The sequence below is a fragment of the Helianthus annuus genome, chromosome 2 (assembly GCF_002127325.2).
Source record: "Helianthus annuus cultivar XRQ/B chromosome 2, HanXRQr2.0-SUNRISE, whole genome shotgun sequence".
Classification (NCBI taxonomy): Eukaryota; Viridiplantae; Streptophyta; class Magnoliopsida; order Asterales; family Asteraceae; genus Helianthus; species Helianthus annuus.
In genome coordinates, this window is record NC_035434.2 from 161152159 (window position 1) to 161173061 (window position 20903).

General features: G+C 35.0%; 1 protein-coding gene across 1 annotated transcript; it reads left to right on the forward strand.

The window, feature by feature from the left end:
* The first annotated feature begins 568 nt into the window (after nt 1–568).
* Nucleotides 569–20221, forward strand: LOC110926146. The gene is made up of 19 exons (XM_022169906.2): nt 569–801; nt 2758–3091; nt 4044–4286; nt 4864–5054; nt 5652–5808; nt 6649–6786; nt 6863–7046; nt 9031–9176; nt 10160–10336; nt 11343–11453; nt 12712–12831; nt 13933–14089; nt 14419–14579; nt 14672–14758; nt 16094–16422; nt 17807–17855; nt 17985–18124; nt 18750–19002; nt 19716–20221. The coding sequence occupies exons 2-19, from the start codon at nt 2801–2803 to the stop codon at nt 20040–20042; spliced, it is 3261 nt and encodes a 1086-aa protein (XP_022025598.1). The 5' UTR covers nt 569–801; nt 2758–2800; the 3' UTR covers nt 20043–20221.
* The last annotated feature ends 682 nt before the right edge of the window (nt 20222–20903 follow it).

Here is a 20903-nt window from a genome sequence, read left to right on the forward strand (position 1 = left end):
TATCGTCCAAACAACAATGGTACCAACATCATATAACATCTAACATCGTTTATTTTTATTTCTTTTATAAGATGACGTCGTTTACCATTTTTGTTTTTAGTAATAATATAATATAACGCTTTATAAAATTCCGAAAATATCGTTGCCATTCAATAAAGTTCTATTCGAACATATCAAATGTAGTTGATTTTTTCTTTATCGTCACAAACCGAACATATATCGACCAAAGAACATCAACACCGATACCGTATTCTTTTTTTTACCGTTTTCTCGATGTGATAGTATAAAATTTGTTGAACAATAGTATAAAATTCATTGAACAATAGTTGTATTCACATAATCACAACAAATTATTTTTTAGTATCATAATGCGGTATCGAGTGCCGGTACTGTACCATTACCGTGATGAACCAAACCGGTATTCGTTTTTATGATTTTTAATCGATTAAAAAATACATGTTGATTACTATACCGAGTGCCAGTATCATATTATTATGCTATTTTAATAAACCGAACCGATACCGACCAAAAGCCCGCCGCAACGAGCAAGCAAATACCTAACAACTTTTTTTATGTTCATTCCCTAACCCCCCTGAGATTCACTTCAGTCTATTTCTACTCTCAACTTCACCGGAAAATCCAACACCACCGTGACACCGTCATCACTCATTTCCGGCCGGCGGCCACGGAGGAAACCACCGCAGCTCAAAATCACACAAACATAATCACAAAATCACACATTCTTCGAATCAAATCACAGTTTTCAGACTCTCAAATTCGCCGTTGGTGGATCAATCTAAGGTACGCGTCATCGTAGATCCAACTTCTCGATTATATACAAATTCTAGCTAATATGAACGAATTGATGCGTCGTAAATTAGGTTTACGTAGTTGTAATTCGAGATCGAAGCTTGATTCAGGTGTAATGTAGTCATTAATCGTGTTTGTGAATACTTCACGACGTACTGTTGTGTTAATTGTGTAGGAGTTGATACTCAATATACGTTAGGTCAAAATTTTACAGACAGAATCACATAATTACACATTATTTGGATTGCATCACGGTATTCTGACTCTCTTCTTCGTATATTATACAAATTCTAGTTCAGAAAAATGAATAGCTGCATCGTAAATTAGGATTAAGTAGTTGTAATTTGAGATCTAAGCTTGATTCATGTATTGAATTTAATTTCGATATATGCAGTTTTGAATCACGCAGTAGTTGTAAATAGTGTTTGTGATAAATTTCATGACGTACTGTGACGTTGATTATTCCGATTTTTGTTGCTCATAGTTCCAGAAGTGTAATAGTATACGTTAGGTTTAATAATATTATACAGAGGTGATGATAAGATTCGACACAAGAAGCTCAGAACTAGTGTTTTTTAGCATAAATGTTTGCATTGATTAATTGAAAACGTCACTATTGAATTCGATGAACACTAGTGAAGTCTGAAACAGATTTATATCGGTTGTAACAAACATGATTTGTAACTATAACAGTATAGGAGCTGATAGTCTGATACTTGATGCAGGATAGGTTTAAAAATTAGGTAAAGAGGGGATCATCATCATCATACTCAGTATATCCCACCAATAGCAAAAGCTAAGGTAGGGTCTGAGGAGGGTGAGATGTAGACAACCTACCTCTACTCCATAGGAATAGAGAGGCTGCTTCCAATGAGACCCCCGGCTCGATAGGTAAAGAGGGGATGATAATTTAAATTGATAAGATTCGACACAAGGAGCTCTGAACGAGTGTTTTTGTAGCATAAATGTCTGCATTTGTTGATTTCAAAACATCACTATTGTATTTGATAAACACTACTGAAACATATGTATACTGTTTATAACTAACATGATCTATAACTATAACAGTATAGGATTTGATAGTCTGATACTCAATAAGATTCAACACAAGAAGCTCAGAACGAGTGTTTTTTACCATAGTTATTAAAGGCGTTAGGCGCACCCAAGACGCAAATAAAGCGTGGGCCTGAGAAAAAAAAGCGCACAACAAAAAAAATTAAAATATTTATGTATATTAGAAAATTAATACTATTCTTCAAATAAAATAAACTAAAGCTATTATATAACATTTAGTATCGTCTATTTAGTACCAAAAGTTATAAAATGCTAGTTTATTAGTGTAAAAAAGTAGTTTCATTAGATAAAAGTAGAAATCTAGCTGTAATCTTGCCGGAATTTAGAGAATTTGGCCGGAATCTGCGCATGAACCATCCCATGGAGAATTAAAGCGCAATTGCCTCGACTTAAGGCGCAATTGGCTCCCCTTGCTAGGAAATTGGGCCTAGGCGCAAGAGGCGATGGCTTTTAACAACCATGTTTTTTACTTCTTGGCATAAATGTCTGCATTTATTAGTTTCAAATGTCACTATTGTATTTGATAAACACTACTGAAACAGATTTATATTGGTCACAACGAACATGATCTATAACTGTATACAGTATAAGAGCTCATATTTTACATGTTCTTTGCTCATAGTTCCATAACTGTAACACTATAGGAGTTGATAGTCTGATACACAATACATGATAGGTTTAAAAATAGGTAAAGAGCTGATGATAAGATTAGACACAGGAAGCTCACAACAAGTGTTTTTTAGCATAAACACCTGCATTTATTTATTTCAAAACTTAACTATCCTATTTGATAAACATGAAGGAAACAGATTTATATTGGTCATAACGAACATGATCTATTGATCTATTAATTTTGTTTGGTTGTGCTTGAAGGATGCAAGTTTAAGGGAGGATTTTGTGCCTGTTAATCCAGAAGATGGAAGGATTCAAGGCTAAGTTCAGATTAGTGACTGTCGCTGTTCTTTCTATCGGGATTGCTCTGGTTGCCATATATGATTTATTGAAACCGATTTCGAATGGTTGTGCCATGACATACATGTACCCGACCTACATTCCAATATCAGCCACAGAAGGTTTGTCTTCTTCGAAGTATGGACTATATTTGTATCATGAAGGGTGGAAACAGATCGATTTTAACGAGCATCTTAAACAACTTAATGGAGTTCCTGTTCTTTTCATCCCTGGCAATGGAGGTAGTTACAAGCAGGTGAATTTTGTATATTCTGATATGTAATTTAGCGTCGTTTCCTTTTATTTTTTGTCCTATTATCATTTAACTCTGGATTTTATAAGATTTTTTCAAGGAAAACTTGAATTTATATTAATACAACAAAAGAGGGTGTCTGGATTTTATAAGATTTTTTCTAAGACATAACATCTATTTTTTATTGTTATTTTTTTCTTTTTGTGTATTCAACCCTTCAACTTTTAGCATTGCCACTTACACCCCCTCAGCTTTCTAAAAACTTTGTAAAATGTCATTTTGACCCCCTCGAGTTTTACGTGCTGATTTTTATGTACGTGGGTCAAATATAAAACATTTTCATGCTTAGTTTTATGTAGGTTTTTGGTTGGTCCACGTTTTGTTCTTGGTTGGTCTACGTTTTGTTTGGAAACGAGTTGGGTCAAATATAATATGTTTTCACTAGGCGGTATAAATTCTAGTGACTCTGCCACAATGCGTGGTGCCATTCTTTAATACTATTTTCTTACGTGCTTATTTTTAAGTACGTTTCGTTATAAAGCCAAGTTGGTTTACGTTACGACGTAAATTTTCTCGGTAACGAGTCATGTCAAATATAATACGTTTCGTGCTTATTTTCATGTGCGTTTTCAGTTGGTCTACGTTTTGATGTAAATTTTGTTGAAAACGAGTCGGGTCAAATATTTGACGGTATAAGTTCGAGTTACTTTAAGTTTCGATGCCGCCGCAATGCATGGCGGGTCAAAATACTAGTTTAAATGATTTTACGTCATATCCACAAGATATGTTGCTTGTTACGAAGCACTCTGTGAATTGGGCCTTTTTCAAGTTTCAACTGCAAAAACTTTATAAAGTTCCTGTATATAGTATGTGTCTTCATCATATAGGTTGATCATTTAACCACCTATCTCAAAGATATCTAACATGCATTTTTATTCTGAATCAATTCTCACAGGTCAGGTCATTAGCAGCAGAATCGGACAGGGCTTATCAAGGTGGCCCACCTGAACCTATGTTGTACCAAGAAGCGTCCTTAACGCTTGAGGGAGTAGAGATGGATGACATCAATGTTCCGATATTCAACCAGTATAAACGCCGGCTTGACTGGTTTGCAGTAGACCTTGAAGGTGAACATTCTGCAATGGATGGTCAAATACTTGAAGAACACACAGAATACGTAGTATACGCGATTCACAGGGTATCAATTTTATTATCCTCACCTAAAGCCCCTATAATAAGTTATTTGAAACAGATTGAGGAAAATGTAAGAGTAAAATATAAGAGTAAAATGCCATTTTCGTCTCTGAGGTTTGGCCACTTTTGTGACTTTCGTCCAAAGGTTTGTTTTTCCACATATGGATCCAAAAGGTTTGAAATTTTCCGATTTTCATCCAACTCGTTAACTCCGTCCATTTTTCTCCGTTAAATGAGGGGCATTTCCGTCTTTTTAGACATTATTTATTAAAATAAAAAACACTATAAGAAATAAAGATCCACCTCTGTTGACTTTCTCCCCACCCAAACCCTTTAATCATCACAAAAAATGTCTAAAAAGACGAAAATACCGCTGAATTAACTTAACAAAATGTATGGAGTTAACGAGTTGGATGAAAATGGCAAGATTTCAAACCTTTTGGATCCAGATGCGGAAAAACAAACCTTTGGACGAAAATCGCAAAAGTAGCCAAACCCTAGGGACGAAAATAGCTTTTTACTCAAAAAATAAAGTGATGTTCTTTTGTAAATAAGTTTAAATTTCCCGCTTCTGCTTGTAGATCCTGGATCAATATAAAGAATCTCGAGATGCTCGAGTAAAAGAAGGCGGTGTTGAATCTAGTAGTCTGCCTAACAGTGTCATACTGGTTGGCCACTCGATGGGTGGTTTTGTTGCAAGAGCTGCAGTTGTGCACCCTAATTTGAGAAATTCAGCCGTTGAAACGATTCTTACACTATCAGCTCCACATCAGTTAGTTTTCTTGATCTTTCTAAAATTTTGTGCATCTGATAGTGTCATAAATCATAATTGTACTGTAACTAGTAAATTGCCCCGCGCGTTGCTGCGGTGTTCTGAAAAAAAAAAAAACGGCAAAACGTAGACCAACTGAAAACGTACATAAAAATAAGCTCGGATACATATTATATTTGACCTGACTCATTTCAGGAAAAAAAAAATAAAATTTACGTCAAAATGTAGACCAACCTAAAACGTACATAATAATAAGCATAAGAACATATTATATTTGACCCGACTCATTTCCTGGAAAAAAATATGTTGAAACGTAAATCAAGGTAAAAGTATACAAAAAATACAAAAAGACAAAAAAAGAAAGAAAAGTCAAATTCCTGTTCACAAAAGTTGGTAATTGTATTATATATTTTTTTGAATGGCAAAACTTACTTCTACCTTACATTACACCAATTAAATAAATAACTTCCATTGCCTAGATTTGAACCTACCTAGGATCTCTCCTCTAACAGGCACGGGCCTTTACCAAGTGGGCTAGCCCCACATTGGCAGTAATTGTATTATATATAATTTTTATTTTTTGCAATTTTGTTCCAGGTCACCTCCTCTAGCACTGCAACCATCATTGGGTCACTATTATGAATACATAAATCAGAAATGGAGAAAGGGTTACGAGGTCCAAACCTCACGAGCAGTTCCTCAGCTATCTAGAGTGATTGTTATCTCCATTTCTGGTGGTGGTAATGATTACCAGGTGCTTATTTGTTTTTGTAAATTTGTTTGCGTATTTTGATTTATGTGACACTAGTTCCACGCTTCATCATAAGCATATAAAGGTTGCAATTCAATCAGTTAGCGAACATGAACTTACCATAACGTGGAGAACCCTGTTAAAACTACACGCATAAAGTGTGTAAAAATTGCTTGTATCTCCACTCTTTTTAAGCTTTAGTGTGGAAGAAGTAATTAGATCTCAATATTTCTAATCTCCACTGTTAAGTGTGGACCTTTTTAATATCCACAGTTATGTATTACGTGTATTAGTATGCAGTTAATATTATTTGACCGATATATCACCGATTTTCCCGATATTCGTCTTTCTTCTTGTTGCTCCTATTAGTGTAAGTCTTAATTGTTAGTGTTAAATGTTAGTGTTTTAAGTCTTAATCAGTTCCTACTTGGTACAATTATTAGTGTTTTGCAAGTTGCAACAAGTTAATTTGTTAATGGTAGGAGAGTATACGGAATTGTTAGTGTTAAATTGCTAGATATATAAATTTGGCATGATATTAAATTACGGATATCCCACCGCGATAACGGGATATTTCAAATATCGGCCCGTGGCCGATATCCGATTTTTTACCGCATTAATTGTTTAGCATGTTTATAAGTGTGGAATTTCTTTTTTAGTATTTTCATACGCTTATGAGTTTGAAATCTTTACTAGTTTTTAACTCTTAAAAACTTGAAATATTTCTACATACTTACAAATGCGAGAAAGCATCACACGAAGATTTCACTTTCACACACTTGTTGTAATGCATTGACCATTTGACTAGCAGCATGATTTATTCTTTAGGTTTTCTTGATGTAGATAAGAACAAAACTGGAATCTGTTGATGGTATCGTGCCATCTACCAATGGGTTTATGATTAGTAGCATGGGGGTAAAGAATGTATGGCTATCAATGGAGCACCAGGTTATCTTATGGTGTAATCAACTTGTTGTGCAAGTGAGTCTTTTTCCTTCACATTTTTCCAAATTATTATAATATCATAAATGGGTCTGATCTGATAAATGAGTTTCAGGTTTCACATACTCTTCTTAGTTTGGTAGACCCTGAAACGGGTCACCCAATTTCTGGCACAAGGAAAAGACTAACAGTATTTACGAAAATGCTTCAAAGTGGAATGCCACAGAGTTTGTTGAGGCAATCTGATCATCATCAGCAGTTGCCACATCATCCTTTGCAGAAAGAGAGAAATAATCCGGGTACGTTAATACAATACTTCTATTTTACTTTTCTTTTTTAGACAGAAAAGTACTTACTGCCGAAAAGTCAAAAAATTTAATGGTCTTAAGGTAAAAAATCTGTTTATACTTTATATGTAGGGGTGTGAGTTTCTGACACGGCCCAAACCTAACACGAAATTCGCGGGTTTGGGTTTAGTGTAAACGTGAACCCGCGGACCCGTTTAGCTGAACGGGTCAGGTTCGTGTCAACCCGGTCGGGTTGGCGGGTTGACCCGTTTAATCCCATTTATATTATATTTTAATTTTTTTACAATATGTTTCATGTCATAAATCATATTGGGTGTGTATTTAATGCCATAATTATAACTTAAAAAGAGAAATTGACATATTATATACATTTGTATTGTTTTAAGTAAATTTTAATTTTAATATATTGATTTGCGAAAAAAATTAAAAAATATAAAATTTGGGTTTAACGGGTGGTGTTCGGGTTCATATGTATGACATGATTTTTGGGTTCCGATTCGGGTTAGTCTAAACTTTTTGGGTTCGGGTCGGGTTGAACCTGCCAACCCACAAACACGACCCGTTTAGCATGGACCTGAAAGTCTTGAGTCTGGCAAGTTCCTCATATTGTGTGGCTGCATTATTATTGGCTATCATGCTGGTTAACTGAGCATGTGATTTTTGGGTGTTTAACATAAAAATGTTAATGTTTTGTTTATTAGATACTGTAAGAGAATTTGTATTGCATATCCTGTTGGAGTTGATTTAATCATCTCAATCTCAAAAAAATGAGTGATTGAGCCCTTTTTTGAATGTTAATATTTTGTTTATTAGATACTGTAAGAGAATTTATATTCCATATCCTTTACTATCACTATTACTTACGCTTAAATTGCATTTGGCATATAACACCTAAGAAGATTTTCAAACAATATATTTATTGAAAAACTTAAGCTAGTATGTGTGAAATCTAGTGAAAAAGCTTAGAATGATACTCATATGATCTAGCTACCCAACATCCTAACATTAATATTTGTCAGCAGGAGTTGTAGTTAAGTTTCCTAAACATTTTTAAAAAAGAGCTAAATGCTATTTTAGTCCCTGTGGTTTGGGCCATTTTGCCAGTTTAGTCCAAAGGTTTCATTTTTCGTCTGTGGGTCCAAAAAGGTTTCACCGTTGCCATTTTAGTCCACTGGGTTAACTTCATCCATTTTTTCTGTTAACGAGAAGGGCAATTCGGCCATTTTATATGGAATTTTGTTAACTAGAAGGGCAATTCGGCCATATAAAATGACCGAATTGCCCTTCTGGTTGACAAAAATAATGGATGAAGTTAACCCAGTGGACTAAAATGGCAACGGCAACGGTGAAACCTTTTTGGACCCACATGCGAAAAATGAAACCTTTGGACTAAACTAGCAAAATGGCCCAAACCACAGGGACTAAAATGGCATTTAACTCTTTAAAAAATTATAAAAAGACATAATTTTGCTAAAATGTTGTAAAGTACATAGATAGTCCCTGTGGTTTTTCAAAATTTTGGATTTGGTCCCTACCTTTCCAAAAGTACACGGATGGACCCTATGGTTTGCACTTTGCAACACATTTAGTCCTCAGCCAACAAATATAAAGGTTTTAGGAGGTCCAAGTTAGGGACTAAAATTACAAAGTGCAAACCATAGAGGCCATACATGTACTTTTGGTAAAAATTGGGGACTGAATGCGTTACAAAGTGCAAACCACAGGGACCATCCATGTACTTTTGAAAAGCTAGGGACCAAATCCAAAATTTTGGAAAACCATAGGGACTATCCGTGTACTCTACTTATTGTTATAAAAATGCTAGACGCTATTAGTGCAGACTGCAGACAAAACCAAAAATCAAAAGCCTCATTTAATCTGGGAAAGATGGAGTACTTTTTTACGTGTCCAGTTGATGTGGTACTTGAACTTTGACATTATAGAAGTATAAAAGATCATTTGTTTGGCCATCCAGGATCTGAGAAAAAAGATTTTCCAGCATGTCCCAGTAAAATTCAATGGAGTGTTGAGGGACTTGAAAGGGATCTTTACATCAAGACACCAACGGTAACTATTTTAGCAATGGATGGCAGGAGACGTTGGTTGGACATAAAAGAACTGGTTAGTCATTACTTTGCATATTTTTATAGGTTTTCACTTTGTTTATATATAAACAGAATAATGATGATCTCATCATTTTGCCAAGTTGGACACATGTCAATCAATTAGGCAGGAATTAGTCTTCAGTTGGAAATCAATTAAAGTTGAAGATGTCATCCAATAAAATTAAATAATTATTGGACATTAACACCCTTTCAATTATTAAGTAATTACCTAACGTGTTATAAATTTACTCCTATTATGAATTAGAGTTAATTACTGTTTTCGTCCCTGTGGTTTGTCAAAAATCACTATTTCTGTCCATTAGTTTAAAAATTGCGATTTCGGTCCCTGTGGTGTCACTTTCGTAACCATTTCAGTCCACCTCGTAACCATTTCAGTTCCTGTACTTAACAGAATAATGGATTGAAATGGTTACGAAAGTGAAACCACAGGGACTGAAATGGTTACGAAAGTGAAACCACAGAGACTGAAATCACAATTTTTAAACTAATGGACTGAAATAGTGATTTTTGACAAACCACAGGGACGAAAAAAGTAATTAACTCTATGAATTACTTACCAAAAACTTACTAGCTGTCACTTTTCTATTGTTAGTTAATGTCTTGTGCACACACAACACCCATATTAATGTACTATGAATATATTCGCAAAAAGTGTAATATTTCTTTAAACAGATTATCACTTATATAATAACTAATTATTATATTCACTACAAGTGAACCTAATATTGACATATTATTGGCTTTCGTTTCTTCTAAGATCTCATCATATCAGATATAACACATATTCTTAATAAATAATTGATGCTTGAGGTGGCAATATAGATCAATTTACTTATTGGAAAATGACATTCATTCTTTAACATCTGGCTAAAAATTTTAAAGTTACGTTGGACATTTGCTTTAGTGACATTTTGTGGTTTACCATATAGTTTCTTATCTTACCTTTCTCACAAAAATATTAAAATTTTCATATATCAGGGGTCAAACGGAAGAACCAGCTTTGTTCTTGTGACAAATCTTCTTCCCTGTTATGGAATTCGACTTCATCTTTGGCCTGAAAAAGGAACTTCTGGTTCAGATTTGCCTCTTAACAAAAGGGTTGTAGAAGTGACTTCAAAAATTGTTCAGATTCCTTCAGGACCAGCACCAAGGCAGGTACTAAAACCCTTACCTAACATGTTAATCTTTAATCTTTTTTATCCTTTTTGTTGCTTTCTTATATTATACATTTACTATGAATCATTTTTCACTTTTAGTTACAAAGCATATTAATGTTCAAAGTGGCAATTAACTATATATTAATTTGCAACTTTGAGTTGCATTGTTAGTTGTAACTTACTTTTCACTTTCATCTTTGGTCCCTATACTTTTCATCTTTTACAAATTTTTCGTTTTTACGTTTTGGTCTAGATTTTATGAGTTAACACGCCGCAACGTGTGTGCGTGTGGTTCAATGTTTTTACACATATTTATGTCCCGTTTAATGGCCCCGTTGTAACACACGGGTCCTAGATCAACTTAGTCATTGTTTTCTATGTTTTACGTTTCACGTGTGTGGTTCAACGTTTTTACGTCTACTTTTCTTTTCGTTCGGGTTTAGTTTTTTTCGTTCTTTATTCTTTTTCTATATGGGCTTTTCCGGTGTTGGTGGTCGCTGGCCGTGGTGTTCCATTGGTGCTACTTGACACGGTTTTACGCTCTTGCAACGTGTGTGTGTTTTAAAATGGGGGATACAAAGTTTTTAGCTAATAAATGACTGGGTTAAATGAATTAAATAGGTTGAAAGTCACCCAAAGTAGATTTTAATGCATACAACCTCCTAATTCATTTTTATTAAATATTTAGCTTATTATTGTAATAACAGTAAACATATCGTTTATTATAATAAAACCAAAAAATAGACAAAAATGTTTGCGGGTCAGCCAAACCCACCCAACATGTTTAACACGCACTAAAAATAACTCGTCTTGACCTGTTATCCAACCATCCAACCGGCTAATCCCGCCACCTCTACGTATTATATTCACCTGATTTAGGCAATTGCTGTGTTTCTGATGGAAAATCTAAAGTTTTAAGCTGTGCATGGTGTAAGTATCATTTGTGATGAGCTTTTTAAATTGGTTACATACCTAAGTGTACTGTACTATTGTTATGTCTGTAGATTGAACCTGGAAGTCAGACAGAACAACCACCACCATCAGCTGTATTTTGGTTAGACACCAAGGATATGAACGGTTTCAGATTCCTTACAATCTCAGTTGCACCAAGCCCGGTAGTGTTTTCTTTAACATCCAATTATTATCGTGTATTTTGTATCCAGTAGCTCCCCTATATAAACTATGTTGAAACCTGAGTTGATATTCTGATAGAAAAAAAGTTTTTAAACTGAACTGTATCACATAATAAATTGTTTTCCAGCACTTAATATGTCCTTGTGTCCTAATGTCCTGTAAAGCACACCGAAGAAGATTTCAGTTTTGTCTTGTATTAAAATTCTTTCAACTTCTTATTAGAGATGAAGGCATAAATATTGAGATATTGTGAATAGGGATGCATACGAACCAAACGTTCAACGAACAATTCGTGAATCATTCAGCAGGAAGTTTGTTTGTGTTCGTTCGTTTAATAAATGAATGAACACGAACAAGAAATTCTATTCATTTAGTTAAATGAACAGACATGAACAAAGGCCGCGCTCGTTCATTTATGTTCGTGAATGTTCGGTAACGTGTTCGTTTATGTTTAAGTTCGATAGTTTATTAGTGTTTTTAGTTTGTATATTTTATTTAATTACTTCAAAATTCCGGCAAATAAAATATATAATAAGTATAAGTTTATTATATATTATGTTCATGAACACTTGTTTGTATTAGTTTGTTCCCATTTGTGTTCATGAACATTAGTTTGTGTTCATGAACGTTCGTTTGCGTTCTTTGCCTAAAATTAACAAACGAACACGGCTCGTTCATTTCCTTAACAACCTGAACATAAAACCTTGTTCGGTAAGTGTTCATGAGCAGTTCGTGAACACATATATTCCTTAACAAACGATTCGTTCGGTTTGTTTGCAGCCGTAATTGTGAATACACAATTAGAGTTTTGACTGGTCAATGTGCTTGATTTGATTTGAGTATCAATTTGGAAAAATACAATTCACATGATATTTTTAGCTTAAAATGACGAGTCCTCTGTATTTATGCCGTAGTACTCTAACATGAGCGACATGTATTGTTTTTCACTCATGTAACATGTGTTTGGATAACATGCGGACAAATAATGATCTATTGGAATTTAACTTTGTTTGCATCCTATATTTACTGTAACATTATTATATTATATTTGTTTATAACGAGCCTTGATTATTTCATCTCTTTTATCGAGTAACAATGGGTTTTATCATTAGTCAGGGACTAAAAAAACTGAAGTTTAATTGTTCAGAACGATCTCATTATGCCAATGGTTTATTTGACAAATATATACTCACTCTCATATTTTCTCTGAAGCAACTAACAATTATTGTATATATAAAGACTGTTTCAGGGAGACCTCCACCTGCAGCTTCAATGGCAGTTGGGCAGTTTTTCAACCCAGATGAAGGGCGTAAAGAGTTTTCTCCTAAATCGTTGCTTCGGTCTATGTATTCTCAGAAGGTTAGTACTTTCTAGAACTACATATTACATATAAATATATAATTTATATATACACTGCATGAATTTGGATTTTGCCTTTTTTTACCGCTTGGATGGCAATACGTGTGCAGTTGGGGTTGGGAGGTTCGCATAACCTATAAACTGAACCAGTACAGAAACAGATAAATTAATCCTGTCGTAAAGGTGTTCTCTAACTTGGGCACGTGTACCTGATTATCTAAACAGGTCACACGGTTGGCAGGTTAAATGGGTAGTAAATAGGCTGATCAGGTCAACAGGTGGTACCGGGTCAAATGGGTTGGTGGGTTAAACGTATAGTTTATAGTGTAACACCTTTTTAATTCTAACTAGTCTTAAGCCCCCCGCGTTGCGGTGAGGGGGGCGTAAAACCATGCTAAGCTGCAACTGAACGACGACCAAAAGTCCAAAACAAGTAAAAAAACGTAAAATAAAAACACGAATTTCAAACACCAACTAACTCACCTGACGTAAAACGTAGACGAAGTTGAATATATACGGACACATATTAGAAAGTCGAGTGGGAAAAAAAAACTGAGGGACCAAATATGACAATTGACGGATCAAATCCGGAAAAAGCGTAAAAAGAACTAATAAAAAAACTAAATTCATTTAACTATTGTGGCAAAATTATAAAAAAAAACTAAAGTTTTATTACAAAAATGAAAAACCTTAAAGTTTATATGCAAAAAAAAAAAAAAAAAAAAACCACATAAGACAAAAAAATAAAATAAAATACTAGTCCTCCCAATGTTGTGAATTAATATATATATATATATATATAGATAATTTTATATGGGTTGGAAAAAGTTTAGCCAGGTTAACATGCGCCCGGGCCATTAATTGTATAAGCTAGTCACAGCAACCCATATTTACTACCTGAATTCGTTTAGCCCTAACTGATCTCGTTTATCTTTTGTCTGGCTTGATGTAATATTGTAATTCCAGTCCCCCTTATGTTCTCTTTTTCATCTGCTAAACACACACCTGTCTCTTATGAGGCTTAGATGTTAGATCCACCCCTCATTTCTTCATTAGATATTGATATGTAGAAGTGGGTCCACTGGAATTAAAAATTTGCAGGACATTTTCATTAAGGAAGATCATCCTATTGTAATGGATATTACATTCAGTATCAGCTTAGGGCTTTTGCCTGCCACAGTGTCTCTCGTAACTACAGGCTGTGGAATAAAAAATTCAGGACTTCCTGTCGAAGAAGCTGGAGATATCGATAATGGCAGTAAGAATCTTTTTTCTTGCATATTTTTTAAAACTTAAAATATTTTATTATCAATTTATCATTGATGATACGCCTGGCAACCTTCCAGACTTTACTGTTTGTTGCTATATAATTTAGAGATGGCAATACAGAACTGGCCAAACCTCAGGAACGAAAATGACATTTAGAGTTGTAACAAAGTTGGTAACCTATTATGCAATTACCTTTAAATAACTAAAATACCCGGGTCGATTTAGAGTCATGTGCAATAATTGTTTTCTTAAAACCTTTAAATTGTTACTCTTTCTCATAAACTTTGTGTTGATGGTTACTCCTTTTTGATATTGAAGAACTTTGCAAGCTCAGATGCTTTCCACCTGTCGCCCTTGCGCGGGACCCTACGTCTGGTCTTCACATTTTTCCCAATTTATATTCTCGCACAATTGAAGTGGACTCATCACCTGCACTTTGGACCTCTCAAGGATCTGAGAAGACCAATGTTTTGTTACTGGTAAAGTTGACATGTTACATGTATACAGTATCTGTTCGTTTATATAATTAAACAACTTTTCAAGTTTTATTCTAAAGGTGATTTGTATGCAGGTTGATCCACATTGTTCCTATAAATCTAGTGTTGCTGTTTCTCTAACTTATGCTGGTCGAAGATTTATGCTTTTATACAACTCCCAGGTAATTTTTATAAGTCTAGTTTAAATGCTAGATGATTACTTCTTTAACCGCTAAAAATTCTCTCCAAATGTGTCAAGTGAATAAGCTCTTAGAATTCGCAAGATCAATGATCGCTACTACAATGCTATATATTTACTTCTTTGACATTTTCATTTGCTTATGAATGCTTGGCTTTCGGGTTATATCTTTTAAGGAAAATTGGATTTTAATAATCCTAGCTTTAACATATTGGCCGACAATAGTCCCAACTAAGGAAATGTTTTGTGACAGTCCTAACTTTTAACCTATTTTTCGTCAGCGATCCCACACTAACTAAAAGTTCACCCAATTAGTTTTTCCTGACGTGGACTACCTATCAAAACTTTGACTTATTTGCCACATAAGCAGTCCACGTTAGCGAAACTTTGACTTTTGCCACATAAGCAGTCCACATCAGCAAAAACTAGCTGGGTTAACTTATAGTTAGTATGGGATCGCCGAAGGAAAATAGGTTAAAAGTTGGGACTTTACAAACCATTTCTTTAGTTGAGAGTGTTGCCGGCCAATATGTCAAAGTTGAGATTATTGAAATCCAGTTTTCCTTTTTAATGTACGAGACACCCAAAATTGCTCTATCCACTAATTTAACATATAGTGATATCTAATTCATTATTTATATATAAAAGAATTTAAAAAATGGAAAATACTTTTTTTGGGCCAATCAACCCATCCATCTTACCACCTATATTTTTCTCATTGTGTGTAAGGAAAAGAAAGAAAATAGTAAAATAATCTTGCTTTGTAATCAAACTAGTGGATTACCACCCGTGCTCTGCAGCGGGTTCGAAATGTAGATAATTATAAGCAAATCGCTAGAGTTGAAGTTGTTTGATACTTTGATGTTTTAGTTAAGCGGCTAAACATGTCATTATTAAAGTTGATGGGCTAAACATGTCATTATTGAAGTTGAGCAGCTAAAGTCGTTTATTATTAAAGTTGAGGAGCTAAAGTTGTTTGATGTAGTTAAGGGGCTAAAGTGCTAAACATGTCATTATTAAAGCTGAGGGGCTAAACATGTCATTATTAAAGTTGAAGGGCTAAAGTTGTTTATTATTAAAGTTGAGTGGCTAAAGTTGTTTTAGTTAAGAGGCTAAACATGTCATTATTAAAGTTGAGGGGCTAAATTGGGTTAATGCCAAAGTTGAGACTTGAGAGGCCAAAGTTGGCTGATGTGACAAAATAACATATTTATAGTTTATAATTACCTCATAGCTTTCTGCATATTTGTTATTTTGATTTTTAGCGACTTGTATTTATTAATTAGCTTATTTACCATAGCGGACTTTTATGATGCAGATTATTGGTTTATCATTTGCGGTAGTATTATTTGCTCTAATGAGGCAAGCAAATGCGTGGGAGCTTGATCTACCTGTTCCTTCATTGCTGTCTGCAGTAGAAACAAATCTACGAGTGCCACTACCATTCCTTCTACTTACAATCTCCCCGATTCTTATTGCTTTGCTTTATTCCTGTCTAAATCCAAAGTCGTTTCCTCGAGTTGGTAGTTTCTTTGTTGTCGCAATGATTTGCTATCTAATAGCAAATGGGACCGTAATTATTTTGATATTAACCACACTGATACTTTCCCACGTGGTTGCTGGAATACATGTCTTCTTTAAGACAAGGTCAGTCCATCTCTCTCTCTCTCTCTCTCTCTCTCTCTCTCTCTCTCTCTATATATATATATATATATATATATATATATATATGTACTATATTATAATACATACAAGGACAAAAAGGTAATTTTACATAATTTCAAGAGTTTGTAATTACAACTTTTAAAACATACGGTACGATCCTTTAAAACATATATATATATATATATAGTGAAAGTGTAAAGTACAATATTGCTTAACGTACGAGCGTACACTGTGACATTACGCATGTTGTAAAATTCAAAACCTTAATCACGCATGTTGAAAAACCATAATCACGCATGTTATACTTAGGTAATGAAGCATGTTATAATTATGTAATGAAGCATGTTATGGTTTTCAACATGCTTGATTATGTCTTTTCAACATGCGTGATTAGGGTTTTGAGTTTTACAACGTGCATAATTTCACATCATACGCTCGTACGTTAAGGAATATTGTACGTTAACCGGACTCTATATAATTTAAAATGACATCATAAAAACAAGCTTTTTATTCTCTTTAATTTGAGTACGGTATTGCTATAGTACTTTTTTTAATGGAATAATGGATTTTAATAATTCTAACTATTTGGTGTTGGCCGGCAAAGTCCTACCTTTTCACATATTGTAAAACAATGGACCTTTAGTAACAAAAAAGGAAAAGGGAACAAAAAGAAATTAAGGTTTTGTTAGTAAAGGTCTATTGGTTTACAAAATGTGAAAAAGTGAGATCATCACTGGTTATTTTTGAAGTTGGGACTGTTGCCGGCCAACGGCTAATAGTTGGGATTGTTAAAATCTAATAATCCTTTTTTAATTTAAAAACACTAAAATGTTATGTGATTACTGGTTTCTGTGTTTCTCGCCGCATCGCGCAGGCACCCCTCTAGTATATATATTTGTGTGTGCGCGCGCGTGCGAGTGGGTACACTAGGTGGGCAAAAAAAACCGGTTTGTAAAAAAGAACCCGGACCGGTTAAAAAAGGGTTTTCAAAAAAACCGGTTTCAACCCGAATCGACCCGGCGGTTCGTATTCCCGTAGTTTGAAACTGGTTACAACCCGGACCGGTTGTAAAAAGAACCCTTTTTTTGGTCCCAAACCGGTTTTAAACCGAACTGAATCGGTTTAACCGGTTTGGGGTTTGAACCTTAGAATCCGGGTTTAAAACCGGATCGGTTTGAAAAGATCTGTTTTTTGTACTCTCACATGTCCTCTGTTGTTTACAACTTAAAAAAAACCCGGTTTGGTTAGTAAAAAAAACCGGTTTGTACACCTCTAGGGTACACACACATATGTACATATTATGTTAATAATAATATGGTGCATTTGATCTGTTAGAGATGAACGTAACCAAATCGATCCATTGCAGGTGGAGATGGCGGATACTCGATAACTCCACTAGTTTTTTCTCATTTAAGGTAATTGTTGGTTTCTAGCGTTCCATCTATTGCTTCTAGCCCTCTCTAAACTTATTCCCTTTTTCCTTTTCAATTATTTTCCCACGTTTGGATACTATCTAAAAATCATTAATCCTCACTGCGTAACAGGTGTTGAGAGTTATAAATGCCAATCCGTCATTGGCTACATCATTGCTTGCTATTGCTTTGGTCTGTTTTGTTCATCCAGCTTTAGGTCTCCTTATTCTTGTACTCTCACATGTCCTGTGTTGTCACCATGCATTATGCAGGTAATATTCCAAACTTCTGTTCCTCTTGACTAAATGGCAGTCTGGTTCGCCGGCGGGTAGTTTTTGTATGAGTCGAAATGGGTCAGATTGACAGTTGAACCGAACCTCTTTTCCCCATTTTCTAAAATAAATAGTTAGCGTATTAGCTATGATTACCAAAACTTTACAAAGCGCTTTTTTGCATAATGCGTTTTATGAGGTGGTATCTTTTGGGTGACTGTTGGCCAATTTGACCCATTTGTACCACTCACATTAGGGTCTAATGGTCATTTTCATTTAACATATATCTTCCTCTTGAAGTCACGGGTACTTTTTTTTAGTTATCAAGTGAAAATGACCATTATGCCCTCATGTGAGTGGCACGTGTTAAGAGTTAACAAAAAAAGATTAACTGGGTTAGGGCAAAAGGACACTGCATGATGAGAAACTATAACATAAAGGACATCCAATGTAATTTCGTTACTTAAAGGACAACGCTTACAATTTTGCTCAAACTTAAAGGACGTAAAATGCAATTTACTCTTTAAATAAAGCATTTTACGTTACCAACCAACTCGACCGCCCATCTTGCTACCTCTAGTATTTTTAATTATTTTACGAGTCAAATATTCTTTTTCTGTTATAGTTATTTTACAGCATCCAGTAAGGCTCGTACTGAAGATTTTTACGGGTTTGGAAACGGCGGGAAATCGTCCATTTTCAAAAATGATAAATCCGAGGAGGGATTATCGGGGGATGAGAACAGTTCCAACAGCCCAGATTCTGCAAAAAGTTACGGTGACACACAGCTCGAGATATTCCACCACCGCCACGGCTTGCTAATCCTGCATCTTCTTTCTCTCTTGATGTTTCTTCCTTCACTTGTTGCTTGGTTGGAGGTACATTCCATAGTTCCCTAACAGGTTCTTCGGTCAAAACAAATAATTTCTTATATGAGTAAACACTTTTTGTCCAAATGTTTTAGATTTTATGAAGAGTAAAATGTCATTTTTGTCCCTGAGGTTTGGTCAGTTTTGTAACTTTAGTCTAAAGGTTTGTTTTTCCGCATCTGGATCCAAAAGCTTTGAAATCTTGCCATTTTCATCCTGCTCTTAACTCCATCCAATTTTTCTCAGTTAAGTCAGGGGTATTTTCGTCTTTTTTGTTAACTTAAGGGCAATCCGGTCTTCTTCACTTTATGTAAAAAACCAACTACCCTGAAAAAGACTGAATTGCTCTTTAAGCTAACAAAAAAGACAGAAATACCCCTTACTTAACGGAGAAAAATGGAGCTAACAAAAAAGACGGAAATACCCCTGACTTAACGGAGAAAAATGGATGGAGTTAACGAAATGACTAGATTTCAAACCTTTTGGATCCAGAAGCGGAAAAACAAACCTTTGAATGAAAGTCGCAAAACTGGCCAAACCTCAAGGACGAAAATGACATTTTACTCTTTTACGAAATAACAGTGTAAATATGACCATGTTATTTATTTTGTCCAAAACTTCTATTTTTATAATACTAAATAATCTCAACTATGATTAAAAGTTATTGTAAAAGTCCTTTAATAGTTTTAAATAGTTTCTTATAAAAAATTTTGTATTTGCAGAGGCTAAGCATGGGCCACAACTTCCCATGGTTCTTGGATTCCGTGCTTTGCATGGGTGTCGTCCTCCACGGTATCTGTGACTCGAAACCCGAGTTTAACGTCTTCTTTCAGATACCGGGAATGAGAGGGTATGAGATAAGACAAGGGTTTGTGTATCTGATTGCGGGGTATTGTTGCTATCTTGCGGGTTTAGATTTGGCTCCTTACAAAGCTTTCTATGCAATGGCTACCATAGGAGCGGTATCGTTTTTCTTCAGGATTTTAGAAAGAAACCGAAGGAGTGGAGAGGTGTATTATAGCAGTAGAAAGCATTCTCACCGACACTAAAAGCGGCCGTAGTGTTTACAATAGTGAGTTGTAGTAGTGTTGTACTATGAATTTGAAAGGCTACAGTCCCCAAATTTTGATGATTCTGAGACTATTTCTCGAGGTTTTTTTTTTTTATTATAGAGAACAGATTGTAAGTTGTGTATGATTCTTTGATATAGCCGGCGTTCACGGTCCAATTTGACAAGATTTGATAGAAAAATCTAGGTTTTGTGTGACGGTTGTCGAATGGCAAACCAAATTCGCTAGTTGAACGGACCAGCCAAATCAACCACAACGGTTTGGCAGTTCGAATTGTTTTTTTTTTTTCTAAAGAAAAAGAAAGCAAAATCGTAGGTAAAGCCGGTAGAGGTGTACAAAAAAACCGGTTTTAGAACTGAAACCGGGAAAAAAACCGAAACCGGTTTTTTTTATAACCGGTTTTACAACCGAACCGAACTGCCGGTTGTAGACCGATTAGGATTCTTGATCTGAAAAACCGGCTAATAACCGAAACCGGTTTTAAAAACCGTTTTTTTTTTTTTTTGCAAAAACCGGTTAAAAACCGATCCCAACCAGTTACACCGGTTATTATTTTGGACTTGAAAAACTGGTTAGTCAATAACCGAAACCGGTTTTTGAAAAAAAAAACGATTTGTACACGTCTAGGTAAAGGGTCGGTTTGGGTTGCATGGTCGTTCTAAGTTCCAACTACAATGAGCACGATACCGAACCGGTACCGAAAAAAGGGAAAAGTGGGTACCGGTACCGAATATACCAGCATTTACCGGTGTTTTCCCCGTAAATACATGTACCGGTACAGAAAAACGGGAAAAGTGAGTACCGGTACCAAATATACCCGGTACCAAATGCTCACCCCTA